Here is a 23,078-nt window from a genome sequence, read left to right on the forward strand (position 1 = left end):
GCCTTCTCCCTCCTCACGGCCCGGTGCGGGCCAGGGTCTCGGGTGCTCCGTTATCAGCCGGGTACCGCGCCGTCATGAGCAGCCTCAGATTAGGATTTAAACCGTCTGGCTGGTGGGATGAAACAGCATTTATGCGCTCTGCTTGCACGTACGGATTGGCCTGCCCAGGCCTCTGTGCGCTCTGCAGGTGGAACGGCGGGGGGCCGGGCCGGGCCCCCTCCGCCTGAGGCAGCTCCGGAGGAACCTTTCCTGTGTCCCTTCTTGCACAGCAGCGGCAGTCCTGTGCTCACAGTTATCCCTAAAGCCGCGAGGGACTGGTTTAGGGCTGACGGCACGGGGTGGTTGCGGGCGCTGCTTCGTTTCTTGAGTTCGTGCTCTCGAAACTGAGGAAGAAGTTGAGTGGCAGCCCCCCAAAGCTGGGTTTGTCGAACCACTTGAAGGGCGTTGCAGAGGTGCCTCCTCGGGCATCCGGCCTGCTGGGTCCCGAGTTTGAGTTCAGATATGTGACACCTCAGCGCTGGAGGAGGAAGACGCAGAAAGGGAGTCTGCAAATTAAAGGATTAGAGGATGGTAGTTGTGTTTGGTTTGGTGGTGGTTTTGGTGGTGGTTTGTGTGGGGTTTTTTTGGTTTTTTTTTTGAAAGAAGCCTGGAAAGACTGGAAATATCTAACTTAAAGTATCAGGTCCCCTGCTGCCTTTGGATCGCTTAAGCGATTACTGCTAATTGTTTTTCAAACCGGCATGTAACTGTTTTGGGACTAGTTTTGGGTGCCATGAGTTGTGCTTATTTGCATATTATCATATTGTTGCATTTGATTTTTCATAAAGCTCATTCGCTATCTGTTGAATAACAAAATTGCAGGTCTTGAAGCAGAACGTAACTGTTCTTAATGGAAAGAGACTTAGTAAAAGCTACACAAAATGAGACACAAGTTCTCTTTTGGAGCCTTCCAAGGTAACAGTCGTAATCTTGCCTGCTAAAATTCAGTATTGTTTTAATAAAAGGCAAGAGCGAGTCTGGTTTTGGATCAGGCAGAACTTTGTTAGACCAGGAGAAATATTGCATGCTGCTGAATGTCAGTTTATGTTCTGTTATAAAAAGGTCTATATTGTGTTGGTTGTGCTGCTTTCATCAGTAATAGAAGTGTCTCTACTGTTGGACCCAGACGGAGGAAGCACGGGAATTAGAATTGCCAGCTGCTGTTTGATTGGTATGGCAAGAACTGCATCGTTGCTGAGAACTTGCACAGTAATTTCTGATGGTGCTCTGACGTAGGTTATTGTCTGACATCATTATTCATTTTACCTACTTTTAACAAAATACTTCTTGACTGCTTTTAAGGTTCTGGGTGTCAGCCGGAGCAGAGCTCTCTGTTCCGAGTGCTTCTGATACGGCAGTGCTAGGTCAGAGAAGTGAGAAGGCCTGTAGCTTTCTTCCTCCTTGCGGGATTCTTAACACGTCTTCTCCCAGACATGTTTCCTGGGGAGGATGCACAGGGACCTACGTGTGGGAGGGGGAGTAACAAAACTGTTGTTAGAAGACGTGGTGTGGGTTGGGGCTGTGTTATGTCATTGTCACTCAGGATTTCAGAAAGGTGCCTTGGGCGGGCACAGGTCCAGGCTGCAGCCTGCCCGTCCTGCAGATCGTGTCTGAAGTAGAAGGGGGGAGGTGACAGAAGAGCAACAGATGGTACCAGGGAGGAATTTAAGAAAGCAAGGACACCACGTCTGTTTGAATGAATGGCAGTGCATATAGTGGGCACCTAAAAGCTTGTTGGAGGATTTTAGCTATTGGTTTATCTACTCTTATTTTTATGCACAAGACAGCAATGTGTTATTTAGGATATGCTTGTAGGGAAGTTACAGCATATGAGTCTCTGGTCTCCCATTGCAATTTTGGAGTGGGCAACTTGGCAAATTTGCATTGTTACTCTAGGAGCCGCAGCTAAAGCACATTTATCCTTTCTCTGTCTATCAGAAGAAAGATCGGAATATATTTTAAAAGCTAAGGCCTAGTGGGTTACGGGGTGGGGGGGGGAACCCCACCCTACTTAAACTTCTCTTGAAGCTGTCAGGTGCAGGTGCTTGCCATTATGAGTCACTCCTGATTCTCAGTGGGTACCTGCTGTTTGTTCTTTCCCCCTCTCCTTTTGAACATCAAAGTGGACATCTGCTTGCTGGCGCAGATTCTGAGTAAGGCTTTTAGCTGCCCTGGAATTGGTTTTCGGGCCTGTTGAAGAATTTTGCCTCTGGCAGTGTTGTCAGAGGTGCTACTGCTATGAGTAAGTAGCATGAAAAGTTGGTGATCTTGGCTAAAAAACTGTAACGTTTCACAGAAAATCACCCTGACCGTAGTGATTCACATTACTTCTGATGTCTTTTCTGTGTTGCTATCTGTAGCTGCACAGCGGGCTCTAAAATAACTTGCTTGAAAATCCTTGTTTTGTTCTGAGAAACTATTGTTAGGTATGAAAACTGAGGAGCCATTGCTGATAATAATAAAAAATAAATAAAATAAAAAAAGAGATTGATTTCTAAATGTGCATCTTCATGTGCTGTGTGGTATTCCAGACAAGAGAAACGATCAGATTTGTAAATTCATACAACATGGTTTTAATGCAATTCTAATCATACACTTAGTTTTCTCATAATTTACTCAGAGTCAATGGTATTAGCCATAGGGTTCCACAGCTTGAAAACAATTTGCTTGAAAACATAATGCTGTTCACACTAGGTGTTTTCCATGAAAAATCCTGTTGTCACTCAGCACAAAGAATTGAAAATTATGCATAAAGCCGCATTTGACACTTTAAAAGAAAAAAAAAAAGCAGTTTCAATTTATTTTAAGTGCCTGCACCCTCGGCCTTCAAACTTAAAAGATCAAATCTTTTTTGGCAGCTTAAAGTCAGTGAGTGAAACCCTCTGTGCATTCGATTTAATGTAGCATTATCCTTGATTTCAGTTAAATGGGAATTTTCAGGTAAAGAGTTTACTTTCGCAATTTTATATGAAAATCTGATTCTTAGTTTTTGGTTATAAAAATAAAATATTTCCTTGCAGGGACAGAGTTCCAAAGAACTTTCTAAACGTTTTCCTTGAAAACAAGGATTAAATGAAAGAACAAGTAATGAAATAATCTTCTGATTTTAAACTCGCTATGGTTCCTTAATAGATTAGTGTACGAATCTAAAATAGCTAGGACACGCTTCTCTCTTTGCACCAGAGTTATTTTAATGTTGCGTGGTTTCAGTCAATAGTTTGCTTACCTGTTTAATTACCTCTGTAATGATTCACTCTCTTAAGAAGGCCATACTCTGTATCCCACATCAGATTCTCAAAAGAGACAATTGGTTTCTTTTCTGTGTGAGGTATTAGCAAGAGTTTCTTAGAAGCTGTATTTGTTTGGCAGTTTGTTTCCTTGTGGTTCTGACCACAACTTTAGCCCAAGAGGTACAGGGCAGGAAGGCGTATGTAGGATATGGTAATTTGCCATACCAACTTGGTGAACTGTTTGATGAGTAGCTTGTGTATTTTTAGATGTATTACTTATGTGAAGATTCAGCTTCTGTAGCTAAAAGAATTTGCAGAAGCAGTAAGAAGATTATGTGTTCAGTTTTGTGGTTGTTATTTAAAATGGTATTTTAAGATTTAAACTCCCACTCATTTCACAGTTTGCTTTTTTTATTAACCTACCCCCTATGTCCCTCTCAGTAGTTGTTTTATTACCTTTATTTGGCTAAAGAAGCCTGTTGCCTGACACAAAAGCGCTTTTCTTTGCTGACTCTTTGTGTCTCTGGAGAATAATTTCATTGCTGAAGTAGACTTCAGTGGCGTTTTGTTTTGATTTTTATGTATGCTTGTATTTATTCGCTTAACCTTTTGGAAAATTGCAGTTGGAGCAGTTTACTTGCACAGGTCTCCTTTTAAACCGCTCCATGTAAGCAACTCCTTATTCATCGTTTTCTGGAGCAGCCATAACTTGCTCAAGCTGTTATGATAACGGGGGGATTCGAAAGCTCCTTTTTTCAGTCGATTCTTCTGAAAATCGTGATTAAAAATGTGATTGGAGTTTGCTTAGCTGAGGGATCTGCTAACTGTTTTAAGTTTGGATGGATGATTCAGGTTTTTTTGGCCAAAATGCCACTACTGGCATTCTCCTGAGGCGCAGGGATCTGGAGCAGTGTTGGCAAACATAAGGTGTATGTGCTTGATTCAAATTCAGGTCTGGCTGGAGATGAGTGGGGGGTAGGGCAGAAAGGGGGGAAGACGACAGCACACCAGCGCGGGTCCGCGCTTTGTTCTGGATTTGGAGGACATCAAAAATGAAAATACTTAGTACTGGAGAGCTTGTCGCAGAATAGCACACCAGCGGGTCTGCGCTTTGTTCTGGATTTGGAGGACATATGAAAATACTTAGTACTGGAGAGCTTGTCGCAGGCAGCAACCATACTTCATTGCATGCCTTGACGTTAGGTTAGAGGTTTGAAGTCATTCATTCTGGCAGCCTCTGGCTGAGGCAGCCATGAGGTCATTTGCTGGGTTCTCTCAGCTTGTTGTGTGAGATTCTTTCCTTGCGTCTCTCACAGAGCCTGGAAACTGTATGACAGGGTGTTTTTGTTTTCGTTGTTTTAATTTATTTAACATAATTGCTTGTCCCTTAGGATGATGGTAGTTTTAAACAGGTAGCTCAACACAAGTATTCATTGAAACTCTGTGGAGCTCAATGGAATCCCCCTCATCTGTATGACCCACTCATCTTGTTCTGGTTAATTTTGTAGCCTAGAAAATGGAGGTCTTCCTTCTGCTCCGAGGATGCTGTTTACCTTGCTGAATCGTAGGTTCTGGGTCTCCCCAGGAGAACGCTGATAACGGTGGGTTCTGTCAGAGGGCAGAACTGTCGCAGCAGCCCCTGGTGATACTGCCACAGGCCTGGCGTCTCTACAAAATACGTTATGTCTGCTACTGTGCAGGAGTGAGCTTGCTTTCTTTTTGATTGTAACTTTTTTTCCCCGTGTGTTTCTGGGCAACAAGAAACATTCCTAATTTTCTTGGAGTTACTTAAGGTAGGGATCCTTAGCTTCTGGGAGGTGTATTAATCTCAGTAGCTATTTGTCTGTGTTTGTTCAGCCAGCACCAGATACTCCCATACAAAGAAGAATGCCTGTTAGGTTGATTCAGTCAGGTTATGGAAAGAAGGACATTTCTGGCCGGTACTCAACATCCTGTTTTTTTCCTTAGCTTTTAGTGCTGTATAAACAGGAACATTATCCATACCAGTTGTATTACACTATGTTAGTTAAATGTAAAATGTAAATATTTACAGATCAGCTTTTTTGATTTCAGTTGTATTACACTATGTTAGTTAAATGTAAATATTTACAGATCAGCTTTTTTGATTGACATTATGTTTAGGCAGTAAGACTTAGGGAATTATTTGTTTAAGACCAGTCCAAAAACTTCATACCTGTTATTATGTAAATCAGGCAAACAAAAAAATAACAAAATTCAGCAACATGCATTCTGCAATCCTGTTCACTGGATTTTCTATTCAGTTGTGTCTTCTGGGGGAGTTTGGGAAAGAAAAGAGCTTATCACAGGAACTGCAGGTTGTTATAAGCTGCAGCCTGTTGGTTAGCCAGAGGAGGGAGATTGTAAGAACCTGCCAAAAGAGCTTATGTTAAAGCTGTAAAGTCTCTCTTCTGAATATTTGCTCACAGTAACGGATCAAGCCTTTGTGACCCTTGCTACCGATGATGTGTACTGTCAAGGCGCTCTGGTTCTCGGACAGTCGTTGAGGAACCATATGACATCCAGAAAATTGGCAGTACTAATTACACCAGAGGTTTCCAGTGGGATGAGGTAAGGATTCATGTATTTTTGGAGGTTGATAATATGGAAGAATAAACAACAGCATGAAAGATTTTTAATAGGCTTCCTGTGGATTTCACAGCATTATGTCAAGAAGTTCCCCCTTGGCTAGCGATTTCTGAGACGAGTCCCAAATAGGATCCATGATAAGATCATAAGACTAATAAGAATTCACTTGCAAAAAGTAGGACTTGTGGCTGGAAGTTGTCTTAAGCCCATAATTGGGAACATAAGCTGAAAGTTTAGGATCTAAGGTTTTAGCGTCTTGCTTTTGAGCTGAAATAAAGGCACTACTGTTTTTCTCCCCAAGTGTTTCTCTTCTAGAAGAGCAAGATACGTAACCACCTGTGAAATCAGAACTCTCCAAAAATCTTAGGGGCTCAGTTTCAGATGACTAATCTTCTTAAAATATTGGTGCTTGGCTATCATGATGAGAAATTAATTTATTTTTGCTTTTTTTTTTTTTTTTTTTTTTGGTTAAACCCCTTTCTAATTTGGGTCGTGATTCTACAGGCACTACAGAATTGCACATACAAATTGCATGTGTTATTTGGAGGACTGTGTTGCTTATTAAAAGGAACATGACATGCCGTAGCACTTAAACTCTTGGTTCTGCTGTGGCTTAGGAAGTGTGCAAGCTCCTGATTTCTGTATGACATGTGAAAGTATTTGCAGTGCAACTGGCTCAAGAAACGTATTTTCCCATTTTTGCTGTGATTAGGTGTACAGAAATCTGTTTTTACAGGTTTTTTGAAGTATGGATTTTTTTCAGAACACTATAACCTTCCTGAGGGAATACTGTATACATTTGACACCTGGCTGCATACTAAGTCCATCAGTTGTTTCACCCCCATTCAGTGGGGTATTTTTTTTAATCAAGGGCAGCATTTTTTTTAAAAAAAGTACATCACTGAACTATGCTTCTAAAAACCTGTACCTACTCTTAATTCTTTCCCAGTTAAATCCTGTCCCTTGAAGTTCAGCCAAGCAAAAGCTAATGACTCTGAAATCTACATCAGCAGCACAGGCTTTTCTTTTGCTGTGTTTGTATGGCACCCAGGACTTTGGTGTAACGTAAATAAATAAGCTGTGTTTAAAAGACTCTCTTCTTGTGTCTTGAAGGAAAATCACCTGCTTCGGTGTCACCTATACAACTCTCATAAAGATTTGCATAGAAAAAAAAGATGTCTTCCTTAAAGTCTCATTTGAGGTGACTTGTAGTGAGCAAGTATATATTGCCTATTTTAAAAGGTGCACTTTTGAAGCTGCGTTTACTTGGGCATAATAGGTGCGAATGACTGTGCTGACAGTGCATGCCACATCCTGTGCAATGCACAGGGAACACAGTATGGTGCTGTTCTTCAGAGGCAGTTGTGCAGGGTGAAAGCTGCTCTAGTTTCTGTTGGTGTTTCTATAGGAGATTAAGTAACTAAAATAAGGATTGGTTTCTCCTCCATACAGAACCCGTTGCTTTTGAGATGTGCTGGCCCCGTAGTGGAAGAGGCGATGGTTTATGGCCCGATAGCTGCCACTTCGGCAGACTGTTTACAAGGACTTTTCACTTTTGACTTCTCATTCTACCCAATCTAGCCTTTGTTATTGTCATAAAAAATGTGCTGCGTGCCACCGTTTTCGTGCCAGAAGTGAACTCTGATGAACCTCTCTAAATTCCCTTCTTTCTCTCCACTGCTTGCTCTGGTAGGTCTGTCCTCCGCAGCGTGTTTGACGAAGTAATTGAGGTGGATGCGCTTGACAGTACTGACTCAGTCCGTTTGGCTCTGATGCAGAGGCCAGAACTGGGTGTAACCTTCACTAAGCTTCACTGTTGGACTCTTACTCATTATAGCAAATGTGTCTTCATGGATGCAGACACGTTGGTGAGCAGACTGGGAGCCGTGGAAACGTTTGTGTCTGTCTTAAAGAGCTACTCTGAGTGTGGGATGCTTCCTCATCAGGCAGCCTACTGGCCTATGAAGTGACCAGATTTGCTGGTGGTCACAAGGTCACAGGAGCTCCAGCTGGCATGTTTTGGCCATGCTCACAGTTTTGCTGGCTGTATAGAAATAAATGCTGTTTGGAGAGTAGCCTCAGGACTGTCTTCAAAAGCTATCACAAGCACACTCTATGCAAATGGGCTTCTGACAGATGTTTAAAATAGATCTCTGTCATATACTTCTGTTTGGATCTATTCTGGTCAGGAAGGCAGGCCAGTTTTAAAATGGAGGTGTGGTATGTGAAATAATTAAAGGCACCTTCTGGAGGGTCTTTGAGGCTCATGAAGTAATTTCACAGGGTTTATGCATTTATCAGAGAAATCGTGGAGAACCACAATTAATGTTACCTTAGTATATTAAAAATAGAGGTTCTGACCCCTGGTATATTTTGCATTGCCACTGCCCTTATCCTCTGCAAGCTATACACTTGGCCAAACTGGCAATTTACTCCATGGTACTGATTTAGCTACTCATGTTTGACAAAAACATTTGCTCTAACAATTTTTCTTTTTTCCTGCTGTCTCCAAGGTGCTTTGCAATGTTGACGAATTGTTTGATCGTGAAGAGTTTTCAGCAGCTCCTGACTCTGGCTGGCCTGACTGCTTTAATAGTGGTGTGTTTGTGTTCCGGCCCTCTTTGAAAACGTACAACCTACTGCTCCGGTTTGCGGCTGAACATGGCAGCTTTGATGGTAAGGGGCAAAGCGTAATGGATGAAGTGCAAGGCATTAGATTCCTTCTCAGTAAGCTGTTTTTCTGTAGGTTCCATGCTATCTGGCAGAATGGAGGAAGACAGGAGTTTCCTGGGCTTTACGTAATTGTGCCCCCCCAAAAATTTAAGGTGCAGACCTTTGCCTCTTACACTGTACTTAAGACCCATTGACTTATTGTGGACTGTGCTTCCCAGAAAAGTGCAACAAAGGGAGGTTGTGTCTGAGTCTTGCTCAGTAAGTTTTAATTTTACTGTCTGGTTTAGGAGAGAGAAATACAGCTGATCTTCAGTCTTCTGCTCTGAGGGAGACCAAAACCCTTTCCTACTCCTTTCTTCATATATTACAATAGGACTCCATTTACACTGAACTTGCATCGGAGCGGATCAGGTATTATTCACTTGTACCTGCTCACGTGGCCATATTGTCAAGTCCAGGATGCAGTCCCATGAACACCAGTCTCACTCTCATCCTTGGATGTGAAATTTTGATGTAAATTTGAGTGTATGCATAATTATGGTAAAACTGCTTTATATATTCTTTAGGAGGTGATCAAGGCTTGTTGAATAGCTTCTTCAGCAGCTGGGCAACAGCAGATATTGGCAAACACTTGCCTTTCCTGTATAACTTAAGCAGCAATGCTGTATACACCTATGTTCCTGCTTTCAATCAGTAAGTAGTAACACTTCTGACTGACTGTAAACCTCTGTAGTTTGTTAACAAATATTCTATGATAAGAGAGAATGATAATGGCGTATTCTGTTGATTATAAATTACAATAGTCACGAGTGTTGTTATGTAAAAATCACACAGGAGAAGCTTAAATGCAATGTGAATAATGACTTGCATCCAGACACAGAGAGAGTCCCTGAGTTGGCTATGTCGTCTCATATCTTGTTTCAGAGAAGCTTTTCTCGTGTTTGAAAAAATGTAGATTACTTTAGCATTAGGTTCTGAAAAGCTTTACTTTGAAAGTTGCTCCCTTTTTTTCCCAGTCAGTTCTATGGGAAACAGTTGCGATTTTTTTTTCTTTCCTTTTTAAACCATTTCTTAGAGTCTTCCGTGAAACAGAATTTGTGCTAGTAATTATGTGACTTCATGCAGTTAGAGAAACTTCTCTGGCAGCAAGCAAGCTGGATTTAGGGTGTCATGAATTACTGTTCCAGTTGCACAAAATACTCTTACTGGAAGGTGAACTTAGGACAATGTATTTATTAGTTATTTTTAATACGGGATCAGTAATAACCAATTTTGTTGATTCAGTGTTTGAAGCGGTATTTATCTGTTTGTGAACAGAGTATGCAGGAGAACTGGAAATGGTACTGCACGAGCCTGTCATTTTCCTTCATGAACTTTTCTACCAGAATCAGCAGCTGGAAGCAAATGGCAGTGCAGCCTTTTGTTTTCTGTATGCTAACCGAGATACCTTAAACTAGTAACATAGATATAATATCACTATATACACACTCATATTGAATGTGTTGGTGTTGCAAAATGTTGAAATTACCTCACCAGTGAGAGTAAGCATGTTTCTTTAGCAGTTTCTATAGGCTAAAAAGAAAAAAAAATATGTATAGACCTGTATGTTTAATCTCTACAGTTTTGGTAGAGATGCCAAAGTTGTTCACTTCTTGGGAGCAACAAAGCCCTGGAACTACAAATACAACCTTCAAACAAAGAGAGTTATGCAGGATGGCACCATGTCTGGATCTTTTCATCAGCTGTCCTTTCTTGCCCTCTGGTGGAATATATACAGTGCCAGTATATTGCCTTTGTTAGAAAAACTTCAAAAGATGGAAGAGTCCGAATCTGAGGAGTGCAAGGTACCTAATAAGGAATTAGTGGGAATATGCTGGAATCACAACAGAAATTCTGAAAATTATGTGTTTTCTAGAGGAAAGAATTATATGAAGAAACATAATATCTGTTGATTGGTAATAGCAGTAATTGCTTCTAGAAGCATCTAAACTAGCAGTTCAGAAAGGATTTTTATTACTATTGGCTTTCCAAAGATTTCTCCTAGCCCCCTTCTTAGTTGATGAAGAGTTTGTATGGGAATGTACGTGTATAGATTCTGCAAATTAAACACAAAGTATGATCCAAATTAGCCAGCAAATGTGATAATCTGGCTATGAAACAGACTTTTGGCTTCTTGAAGCTAAGTTGATGTAGACTATCAAAGTGGCCCTTGAACTACACTAAAATTTACTGTTTTAGAAGTGCATTACAACTTGTTTTATGAGGGTCATAACAAATGAATCAGATTTGCAAAGACGGTGTTAATTACCTTTAGGATGTTATATTCAGTATGTCATCAAGTGTTTATTGAGCTCTCTACGCTTTTTTTTTTTTTTCCAAAGGAAGTGCAGCAATGTCTGGTTTCCATGAATAGAATAAAAAATCTGTTGATAAATAAGTGATTTCTTGGAGGCCAGCAGCACAAAGTAATGAGTAGGACAAGTACTAGTTTTAATTTTGTATCCAGACATGACAATTTAGATCACTTTTATGCGTATGTAAATATTTTCTTAGGTTTTTTTTAATATTAGACTATTACTATCATTGAACTAATTGCATAGTCCCATAAGATCAGTTGGTCAATTACCATCAAAGCCCCAGAGAGGAATTTGGTTTGTCAACCTCATGACAAATTGGAAAGCAGAGACAGGAATAGGCCGGTTTTGATCTCATACTTTAGTATGCTTTAATTTTTAAGAAATTGTGCAGTAAAGAACTATTTCAGCCACAGTAACATGAAGGTGGAAAGACCTGTTAGATTTACCTCCTGATGATGCTGGCGTACTTATCACTGCAAAAATCTAAATTGCAACATGGTTTGAATCTGGGACCACAAACATTTTTTAATGTATTAACTTACTCCTCTAATGCTGAGATTCCTGTAAGGAAGTGAAACTGTTGTAAATAAGATATTAATTTCCTGCAAAATTGCATTTTAGTGGTGAGATGTTCTTATTTTTGTTAGCACACTTTCAATGGAGTTGAAATTACACTGAAAAAGGTCAGTCCTCCTGTGGCCAATTCGCTGCAAATGCCTGTGCTTCCAGAACAGATGTATGAATTATATCCCACAGCATGTTCACCTGAGGAACTCACTTTCAAAGCTGTAAGTATGTTGTATATTACTATATGCAGTAACAAAGTAAAATGACATACTAAAATGAGATTTTTTTTTTGAATTATGCTTCTGATCTGGGAGATTATATCTTCTTCAATTTAGCTGTAGCTATTGAATTTTCTTGCTAGCATCAGAAATAGTCTAAAGAGTATTTATTGTCTTTAGTCATGCATGCATGATGTGTCTGGAGGTTGAAAGAGTTTGGATTGAATTTTATGAAAAGATTGTTTATTGAAAGTTGTTTGGTACTTAATAAAGTGTAATATATGAAAAAAAAATCTGTTAGTGAAGTAATCTTTTAAATATTAATACTCTTGTGAATTAATATGCTTAAAACTACAATCCTTTCTATCATTCCTCTGTAGAAATTACTGGGTTTTTTTCCAGAAGTGTTGACTCAGAAAACCGTTCCCCAAATTTCTGTGATTTGGGCAACAAGGAATGTTGTAAAAGAATCCACTGATGAACATTGCAGGGGTCCTGCTTCTTTTGTCACTCTTCTAGTATTTGAGTGTTTCTGTTGCACTGATTCCCCTTATTTTATGCAGGAATTAAGTTGCACAATGTTTCTGCAGCTGTAAGTCATTACACGGTGTATGATAAACCATGCTACAGCAAGGTACAATTGGGAGAAAATAAAACTAATGTTCTAATGTCATCTGCTATTGTAACTTGTGGACTAACCTCTAGTAAGATGAAGGCAGTTTTTATTATGTTTGGTGCTTCATCCCTTTAGACTATAGTTACTCCATAAAGTAAACCTGTAGCCTTCCTTCCTTTCTTTTCCACCCTGAGTGTGGAGGGGCTGAAGGAAAATTGCAAACCTTCCAGGTCTATAATTTAGGAATAGTTTATTTGCAGAGGATGTGTTACTTGTGTGCCTCATGCATCTAACTCCACTGGCAGTGCTCAAACCAAACAGGGACACGTTTTCAAGATGTTTCTTTGGGGTAAAAAACCCCCATAAATGTGCACTTAAAATAATGTCATTCAATTTTTTATTTTTTTTTTTTAATTATTAGGATCGGATTAACAGAAGATCATATTAATTAGAAATTAATAGCCTGATTCTCTTCTTACTTAGGAACACCATCGTTCCACTTTTTGTTGCTTAGCTTCAGTTGTCTTGTGAAATTGTTTTGGTTTTGGTGGAAGAGACTTCAGAATGGGGTCTGTGTACTCATTTATGTTTTGATATCTGGCAAAGGCAAATATTTGGGGCAGTATTTTTTGGGCAATCTATTTTACCTCTGTTTTGGAATTCATAGTTCTGTTATCATTCTATGCATATAAAAAGCTCATGAGTTATAGAGCAAGCTGTCATCCTAAAATGAGATTTTTCTCATTGAAGTTTGGCCTCATGAGCGGTAGGCATCTACTGTAAGCTGGCTTTCCAGGCTGTTTCTGTAGTTGCAGAAGAATGACAGCCACTCTTCAACCTATTTTAGGATAAGATGAGCTGCCCTCTGGAGGTACTTATCCTAGATTGATTATAGTAGGAGCTTAGATTCAATGCCATTTTGATAGCTAAAGCTGGGTGAGATGAATTTTGTCCTTGGTGATAATGTGTTTTGTTCCTTTTCCTCCCATCCCCTGCTTTCCCCTACCCCAAGACTGAAATCGATTTGTATTGTATGAATTCTCATGATAAGGAAACTATGAAAAAATGTTCTCCTAATAAAACCTCAGTCGCTGTATTTTAGCAACCCGTATGTGAAGTTGAACAGAGCGGCTCTAACGTCCATCTCTCTGAGCCTGACAGACCTTCAGAACAACTTGTATTTCATCCCGCATTTCAGGAAACCTCAGAACTGGTACATACAGCTTTCTGCATTGTACATCTGTTGATAATTGCATGCGTGTCTTTGCTGCCAACGTAATGTTGGGAAATCTCAACTAACTATGATGCAATGTGCAAATAAATTCTTGAATCTTTTAGCTATGCAATTCCTTAACTGCTTCCAATACTGGGGTAGGATCCCTTTCTGTCACTTAATACTTCTAGTTTTTAAATGTGTATTTTCCTGTGCTAGCCTCCAAGTAATAAATACATAGTGTTAATTTTAGCTCTCCAATACTAATGCAAGCAAAGCTGTTTCAGGTTTTTTGTTTGGTTTTTTTTTTTTTTTTTTTAACCTGCTGAAATGATGTTTCCAAGCAAGTGGAAAATGAATGTGCATTGAGTCAGGCATGAACTCAAAGCTGTGAGGCTTTCCTTTGTGATCTTGCACTGCATGTATCTGTGGGCAGTGTGAGAGCAGAGCAGTGCCGGACTTGGCATTGATGGGGGTGACAGACTGTCAAGGAGTTGTATCTTGTAAGGTACACAACACAGCCGTTTTCCTAATGAGACCTTTTGTATGGTTGTGAAGCACTATGGTGGAATACTTTAAGACTGAGAAACAAAACTGTAGGCGCAACTGTAGCTCCTGTGCAGCCAGGGTTGTTTGGGCCCTAGCTCAAATTCTTCGTTTCTAAAAACATGATGATGCCTGTCTTGCTGTTAATGGCATCCAGAGCTGCTGATAAGGCTTGCTAATAGTAAAGAAAGGAATCTTTATGCATTACTGCAGCTATGTGTATACAAAGCCTGAAAATTAAATACCAAGTACTGTTGTATATTTGCACATGTAGGGAGTAAGCATGCTCTTCAGAGTATTTATTCATGTTAAAAGTCATGTACAGAGTGGGCCCCGGGTGGGGACACATGGAAGGATGCAGTTGTCTAAGCGTATAGTGTCCTCTTGGCTGTTTGATATACCTTACCTGGTCTGCAGGTGCCGGTCTTGTGCAAGTCCTGTGCTTTATCTGCTCCAAATCAGCAGGTGTAATGGATTTAGGCGGTAAACTGCATTTAGGCAGTTTAAGCCACTGAATCCTGCCCATTAAGTTCTATTCTGAAACATTTTTATATTGAATTTGTGAGGGCTTCACTGGAAGGACGTTCTGGCTGATTTCAGTTTTGGTTATAACACAAGATGAGTTGCTTGCCTTGGAGCCTCTAGGAGTAGGTTTTCAGTAGCTGCCTTGATTAGTCCTTGTTATATTTCATCTTCATTACTGGTTATAATTGTTGGGATGTTCTGGTTTTACTGGCGTTGGTCAATCGTGGACACAGTTTTTCTTTTATGCGGTTCAAATTGTCACTAATAATGTGTCTTGCATTTGTGCACCTATGATAGCTTGATCTTGAATGAGGATTTACAATTTTGGACTGTCTTTCAGGATGAATTAGTTACTGGTATAATGAATCTTTTGAATTAATTTATGAGAGTAACGTGTCTCACGTCTGCTAAATAATACTGATCTCACTGGAGATCAGATAAAACAAATGACCAAGAATTCTAGGAACTTATGTTCACGTGAAAGCCTGTTGAATTTGCATAGATACATGGTTACACTTCATTGTAGGAGATATTCTACGCTAAACAGGCTGTGTTTGTAATATTCTCATTGTGTTGTTGCTGAGCATGCCAAGGTCTGAGTTAAGACAAGTAAAATAAATGTTTGGTATGCTCAAAGATGCTATGACAAGTTGTAAAAGCATGGGGAAATGAGACCGCATTATCAAAACAAGAATGAATGTTTGAATACTCTTTGTTTGATTGATTTAACTGGGACTGTACAAAGCAGAAGTTTGACATTTAAGGTTTAACTTCACAGCACTGAAATGAGAGCCACCAAATGACTCTTTTCCCACTGTTCTGCTTCTCCCCACAGAACAAGGTCGCACATTGTGTTTCAGAGCTGTCTATTCACTTCAAACCAGAAGAACCAAGTCCAGAAGATGAACGGAGAAAATGGGAGGAAGGGCGTATGGACTATATGGGGAAAGATGCTTTTGAACATATCAAAAAGAAATTGGATACATTTTTACATTAAGATGGAGTGTACTGTAATGGTCATCATGATCTGTGTTTCTTCTATAAATGCAATCCTTGACTACTTGGCTATCTCCATAGTTTATTTGACACCAAAGCTAGAGGTAGATATAGATCCTTATATATTTTGAAGGAAGATTAACAGAAACAAACTCTTGTTTTATAACTTGTGTGTGCCTCATCTTCACTGTTCTCCCACAGTGCCTTCTGAAGTATAGTGAATGGTACCCTCTGAGACTGAACTCTCATATTTATCCCTCTTTCCTACTCCTCCCCATAGCGTTATGCAGAAACAGTCGTGAGTGTGAAACATGTTAGAAGTTGAGATTATGTCACAAGTCAAGATTATTTCAAAAGTACTTTTTTTTACCTTTTGGAAGATGCTGTAAAACTATTTAAACAAAAGCCTTGTTCTTGAAACCAAGTTAACACTTTCAAGAGCAACCATACTATAGACTTCAACGTGAGACAAAAGTGAGGAGATGAAATCCTAGCCTCACAGGAGTCTGCGACAAAACTTTTTAATCTAAGTATATTTAGGATTAGAGGAAATTCAGGCTTTGACTGAGATAGCTAGTGGATGTTGTCTCTATTTATAGGAAGCTGCTCAGCTTCATCATCAGTGTGATGAAGAGTGGTGTAAAACTCTAAGATAGGCTGATAGTGTATGTTAACCTTTTATATTGTTGCTATAGGATAGTGGTTTTTTTAAATACTGTTAGCTTTACTTGCCGATTCAGAGTTGCGTAGTCAGAGGAAGCAATGCTGATGCTATGGCATAAACCTTCTGGTGCTTTATATCAATTTGTTTACAGTACTTCAAACTGCAGTTGACAAGGGCGTTCTTCTCCTTTAGCATGGCTGTGCCATATTGCAGGCAGTTTGAGTGCCCCTGAAAACACGATTGGCACTTCTTTTAGTAAATAGGCCCTTTGAGGATTGTTTAAACAATAGCTGTGTGTGGGAACTAGTAAATCCATGAGTGTAGTTCCAGAAAAATCTACTGATGAGACTCCATTATATTAAGTACACTTATGGGGGACTGCTTTGTGAGTTTGGGTATTTTATTTGACTAATCACAGCAAGTTTGTCTTAACAAACAAGGAAAAAGAAACACTTTGAAAGAAAGAAGCTTGACAGGCATGCTGGTATGATAACAGATTTGACACAGTTATTCATGATACCACTCAATGTTAGAATAAAAGTTCTGCAGTGCTGATGCAGGACTCGAAACTTATTTCAATCTTAATAAGTCACTGATTTTGATACAGATATACCTAGTGAAATAACTTGGGAATGCTGTTTAAAAAGCAATGATGTAATGTTATGCATCAGAGGAATTGCCATAGATGCTTGCGGAGAAAAAGGCAGAGTAGGAGGGAAAGAATTTTTGGGTTTTTTTCTTCCATCAAAAAGGACTGGGGAGGGGGGCAGGGAATAACTTGCAGAAATTAGGAAAAGAACGAAAGAGTCAAAAGGTCCCGTAAAGGAAGAAAAATGATCTTTGAGTATTTTAGAATTAGTTTCTAATATTCACAATAGTGGATTTGCTTTCACTTTAGTGGAGTATTTCTGAATTTTTCTAGTTCTTTATTTCTCATTTATTCTAAGAACTCTTAAAGTGGGACTGTCTTTGGTGGGTCTGCTGAATTCAAGCTTCTAGTTCAAGTTAGATGTTTAGGGTCTCTGAAGTCGAAGAGAGAGGTGTCCAGCAGATGATTCTTCTCGATTCCGCCATTGATCGTAAAGGGACCGGCGACAGCCCGCCTCTCCCGGGGAGGTAGCCTTGGCACGGCGTCACGGGTAGGCGCGCTCTGCCCCTTGCTGCGCGTGGCCCAGGGCAGCGCTCTGCGGAGGGTACGGCAGCTGCAGTGTACTCTGACGCCTGTGGCGTTTGCTCTGCTGATGATCCCTGTTCCTTAGCGAACTTGTGCACTTCTGAGAAAGTCTTCTGTTTTGTAAGCATTACTGCTAATATAATTCAAACCGTTTTTGAAGACTGTATACAACTGTAGTCAACCATGTGAACTCATGCTTCATGCGGCTGTACCTTTTTACAGTAACTACTAGACCTTACTGGGCACATTAATTGGATCATGGGAAAAGAATTACTGACATGAAATCAGTAACTGAAAGGTTTTGAAATACGAATGTAGTAGAAGGAGCTGTCGTAGAATACATTTGAAAGTGCTAACATGTAAAATGGTACTGTGTGTGGATTATACAATGTTTCACAAAGAAATGTAGTACATGAATGTAATGGAAATAAAATAGAAATGAAAGGACATACGAAGTCATGTGCTTATCAGATGATGCTGAGTTACAGGTTGTTTATGTTGTGCCAGGGAGTATTATTTGTGACTGACTAGTTACTTTTAATATGTTTTTTAATTTTATTAAAATTGCTTTTGAGACATTAACACTATCTGCTGAGTGGAGTTAAAAGGTGTGAGTGACAATTATTTCTACGCTTATACATAATTATAAGGTTTAGGATCTCTTGAGTTAGCACAACAGTGGTTGGTTTATTGCAGTTCATGGAAAAGTACAGCTGTGGTTAAAAACCCTGCCGGAGTCTGTGCGCACTGCCTTCACACGAAAAAATGTCGAACTAGTTACAAGTAGTGTAGTGATGTGTCATAGTGGATTCACAGTGTTGTTCTCACCAGAGAGTGAGAAGGGAAAACGTTGTGAGTGAATCCAGAATTTGCAAGTGCTGTGCTTTGGGCAGCCTTCTGTGCTCTTACAGGTCTCATTCTGAAGTCTTGAGGCCACAAGCAGGTCTGGGGGGTGTTACGGGCAGCGTGTTGCCATGAACCACAGGGCTGAGGTTTGCTGAGTCGAAACATGACTTGGAAAGAAAGCTTAGCAAGCTTCACCTAGAATTTCTTTCACTTTAAAGCATGGTATAGCCCCAGGTATTTTTAGGGTAAAGAAAGTTAAGAAATGTAGGCTTTTTGGCAGAGCCACTCCTCCCTAAACAAGACATATTTTCACTTTGGCAACCTGGAAGGCACTGTGGAATAATAACCTCAATGAAATGTAAAGGGAAAAAATGTCATGGTAAAATGAAAATCACTGAAGATCTTTTACCAGCTGGTCTGTGTGTTTGTGCGTGTGTGTGCGTGTGTGTGTGCGACCGAGAGTTTTGTCAGTATTGTTTAAGCCCCAGTGACCTGAGAAGCAGCTGTAAGGATTTTGAAAGGCCAGACTCTGACCTACTGCTGTGTGGCAGACTGTATTTAAAGAGGACAGCTTGTTTTTAAAACAAAACATGCTGATTCTTCTTCTGTCATGTGCTTAGGGTTATTCACAGCTAGACTTAGAGGGTAATTTTATTTGCTGTCCGACAATTTTATTGGGTGCTCTTCATGTAGAGACAGGAGATAGTGTGGGTGTGCCACAAGGAAAATTCTTGAAAATTTTAGACATGTGGGCTAATGTACTTTCCTAGCCTACAGGAAAAGGAGATTGTTGTTCTCAAAATACCACTTCACTTACTGCCTGGTGTCTTGTTGAGGACCTTTCCACGTGGGTTGCTCTCAGGAAAGAAGTTTTCTTTGTCTCTCTAGATCAGTCAGCTCACATCAGTTGTTTGTAAGGCTGGTGTTTGAAAATATGTTTACTTATTTTTTTACCTTGATTTTTCTGTCCATGAATGGGAGGCTGCGTTAGTATCAGGTGGCTTGATACATTTCCATGCTCCTGAAAATCATAGAACCATTTGGGTGGAAAAGACCTTAAGATCATTGAGTTTAACCGTACCTTGTCTACTTGTTCAACAGAAACAAGTCTGCAGCATGCCCATTTATTTGTTAATGGGTCTGATCCTGTTATTTTGCTCATCTAAATTCTTTTGATTCATATGACTTTGAAAGTAACATGAGATGGGCCTGTTTTCTTAATTCACATCTCTAATATTTTTACCTTTGTGTAAAGGTATTTAGGTTAACCTATGGAAAAAGATATTTTTGATTGCTTTTTTTCCCCTAGTTTTCTCATCATTATTTTGGGATTTCATTTCTGTGGGGTTTTTTTTTGGTTGGGTGAGGGGGTTTTTTGTTGTTGTTTTGGGTTTTTTTTGTTTGTTTGTTTTTTAAACCAGCCCTATAAGCATAGCAGCCAATTCTTAAACAGCCTGCAAAAATACATGCCAGTTAATTCTAGTCATTGAAATAGTCTGCATTTTCATTCTCTTGGTTGCAAAACGCTTCAGCTGTAATTCTGTTCATCCTAAGTTGGCTGGTTCATAAATAATAGTTTCTTTGGTGCTGACTGTTAAAAGGGGTGACACTCAAGCAACACATTGCATCCTGATATAAACTTTCAACTTATAATAACAGCATATCATAATTATAGCACAGGTAGTTAAAAAATACAGTTGTATATAATTGACTTTAGATGTTATAAAAACTAATTGTTAGAAGACAATGACATGCTATGAATACGGGATAGAAAACACAGTTGCAAGCATTTTTCCTGAATTTTACTTTGACTGTTGTCAGAACCCTTTCAACTTCAACAAACTGGAGGGAAAAAAAACCTCCAAGAGGGCCAGCCCCTGACTTGTGATTTTTTTAATATTTTTCCCACTTCAGGATGGCATGATGTTAACTGCCTTGGAAAAGTGTTTGTTCTCTCTTATGGTACTCTGCAGGGTTCTGAACCATGATAAATGTAGGTGCTTTTCCTTTAGATGTGCAGTATCAGAAACAGGTGATTTTTTTATTTATTTTTTTTTTAATTTTAGAGAACTGTGATTTCCAAAGCCTTCTCATAGTATTAAATACTTGGAACAAAATTGATTGCATGTGATGGGTGGGTACCTGTTTTATGTTTTGTTTAAAGACTTTTTTTTTTTAAAAAACCTCCTTGAATTCTTTGTGTCTCCAAACCTTTCACTTACAGCTTTTAGACAAATGGAAGAACAGAAGTCAGGGTTTCAGAAATGTGGGGTTGGTTTTTTATCTACATTTTTTCTTGCTTTCAAAAAATCTTAGTAATTTGGTAGTACAGTAATTCAAAGATAAACTAGTTTTTAAATAAATTTGATTTTTAAAGAGCTATTTAGATGTAACATTACAATCAAAACATTCTACAGAAATCCTCCCAGTATTTTATTCACACTATATATGTGTGTGTATTTTAACCTACAGTCTGGCGGTGAACAAAGGTTTTTTGATATTTACTCCTTTTTGGTCATTTATGTAAATGCTTCTCAAATATACTCTGAGTCCCCAGGAATTTCAAGCTGGATAAACTTTGAGCTCAAATTGTTTTTCTCAGTTTATCCATTACACAATTGCTTTGCATCCTCAAATGATGGGATCTTGTGATCCATGCGCTGGCATCCCCTTGGGTCCCAGCAGAGCGCAAAGCAACGTGTCTGCTATTTAAACACGGTGCAGTGAGGTCTCTTGGAAGCTTATTGTTTCACTCCTGTGAGACTCGACGGTTCCTTTGTTGAGTCAGTCTAATGCAGCGATTCCAAATGTCATTTAATAATGATCAGACTCCTTAGATGGAAGTCAGCTTCATAAAACATGAATGTCAAACACACAGTTCAGCCACAGCTCTTTCAGTAAAACCAAACTTCGTTTGTTACAGAGTAATGCTTCCTTCTCTATGGCGTCTGGATTTAACCAGGTGTAGTACATTCTCCTAAGGTTAACACTGGCTCGGAGATAATGCTGGTTGTCTCAAGTGTTCCCAACGGGCCATTTTATGTGGTGCTTGCTCCCTTCTACAAAGGGAGAGACCATGAGAAAAGAAAGGAGAAGGCATATAATTTAGCTTTTGTTCTTGTAGTCATATATTTTGCAAAAGATCATTATAGATGATTTTTCAAGCCAACGTAGGCAACAGACTTAAGAGTTTATTTCAGTATTATTCAAATACAAACAATTTTTGTAACAGCTTTTTACCTATTAATGCATTTTACGTGGAAGTGTGCACCAGGACAACTCCGAAGTGTGATGTTGGGTTCACCTGCTTTATGGGGAATATACATTTCCCAGGAGATCAGAACGATAGTTTGTGCAGAGCTCTCATGCTCAGGCTAGAGCATATACAGATGAAGGTATCGGCAACCGCTCCATGGCTAGGATCTGCAGAAAACAGGTAAAATAATTTTACCTCCTTTCCCTGCTTACCACTGTCTTCTCAAAATGTGCATCTTTTAAGATACGTTTAGCTTTAGACAGTGAAAGGAATTTAGGACTGAAAATAGTCTGCTTAGGGCATTCTTTCTTCTCTCTCCCTCCCCAATGTTGCTGTTTTGTTGGGGTTTTTTTGAAGCGGTGTTGTGCATCCTATTCAGTGATTTCCTGTTACTTTGTTCTCCTTGTCATCTACAGATTGCCTCTGTGCGCCGCCTGCCCCCTTCCTCCCTCGCTGTGTGGGGAGAGCCCGTTCCCCTGCGCCTGCCTGAGGTCTCTAACAGTTGCTTGACAAAAGCCAGTGGCTCCCTGCTGCCAGGCCTCTCTCCTCCCCCTCCTGCCCAAAAGCCCCTCTGGCTTTCCACGGATGCCAGCCAAGAAGTTGTTATCTGTGTTTGCATGTCAGGAAGGCAGCACATAAAGTCACATGAGTCCTCAGCATCTGACTCTATACGGCAGTTGAGCAAATTTACCTTTCAGAGGAGTGAGGTGCTGCACGAATGTTTAATGTTCACTTTTATATGGGGTGATTTTTTATTTTTTTTTTTTTCTTACAAGGTGAAGGGCAGGCTTGCATGGTGGACATGGTATAAGCCAACCCAAGCGCACCCTGCTCGTGTTTCTAGCTCTTAGTCTGGCTTTAAACTTGGGGCAGAAGCATTCATGCTATGCTCGGAGATGGAGTCCAGGACCTTGCTGATGTACTGGGCTTCCCAGTCTGTCAGCAGGAGCTCGGACCTGTGCTTACACGCTGTGTGGGTGCTTGAACACCTCCCCACCCCCTGGTACACGCTCCAGTCATGGCCCGGTCTGTGACTGGGCATGTTCTTGTGTATGAGCGGGGCAGGGCGTGAGGTGAGCTGAGAAGGAGCTTGTCCTCATGCTCAGCTGGCAGCGTCGGTGGCACTGAACTGACCGGCTTGAATCTAGAGAACAGCTTTTGGCTTTGTTCCCCACTGAGCAATAAGATTTCTTCTCCATCTTTGAATTGGCCAAACTGGCTTTAAAACGTGTCGTCTTTTGTGCTCTTGTATTTCTGCATGAATCCAGCGAAATGCAGCTGCTCTGATTTCAGTCCCCGTCAGCCATAGAAGAATGTCAAGTCTTCTGACAAGTTCTCAGCAATGCTGATGTGGATTTAAATGCTGTCAAGCAGCAAGAACAAATGTATTTTTAGATACTTCTGTCAAGTCTGACATTGATGTGTCCTATCAGTTCATTGTCAGATTAGCCCTTTGATTTATGTGGAATCATTTCTGCATAACTTGCTTGGTGACCTTTTAGAGGAGAGGTAAAATGGGAGATGACCTGAAGAAATGCCTGGTCAGCTTTC

At 40.0% G+C, this 23,078-nt stretch overlaps 1 protein-coding gene across 1 annotated transcript in view; it reads left to right on the plus strand.

Moving 5' to 3' along the window:
• The window catches only part of GYG2 (glycogenin 2), a 21,104-nt gene extending 5,516 nt beyond the window's left edge, over nt 1-15,588 (plus strand). The window contains exons 2-9 of the mRNA XM_035895656.1: nt 5,691-5,858; nt 7,570-7,744; nt 8,390-8,552; nt 9,116-9,242; nt 10,171-10,393; nt 11,554-11,694; nt 13,410-13,520; nt 15,427-15,588. Coding sequence (XP_035751549.1) covers nt 5,691-5,858; nt 7,570-7,744; nt 8,390-8,552; nt 9,116-9,242; nt 10,171-10,393; nt 11,554-11,694; nt 13,410-13,520; nt 15,427-15,588 — 1,270 coding nt within the window. The remainder of the gene's footprint in view (nt 1-5,690; nt 5,859-7,569; nt 7,745-8,389; nt 8,553-9,115; nt 9,243-10,170; nt 10,394-11,553; nt 11,695-13,409; nt 13,521-15,426) is intronic.
• The last annotated feature ends 7,490 nt before the right edge of the window (nt 15,589-23,078 follow it).

The sequence above is a fragment of the Egretta garzetta genome, unplaced genomic scaffold (assembly GCF_000687185.1).
Source record: "Egretta garzetta isolate BGI_Z169 unplaced genomic scaffold, ASM68718v1 scaffold125, whole genome shotgun sequence".
Classification (NCBI taxonomy): Eukaryota; Metazoa; Chordata; class Aves; order Pelecaniformes; family Ardeidae; genus Egretta; species Egretta garzetta.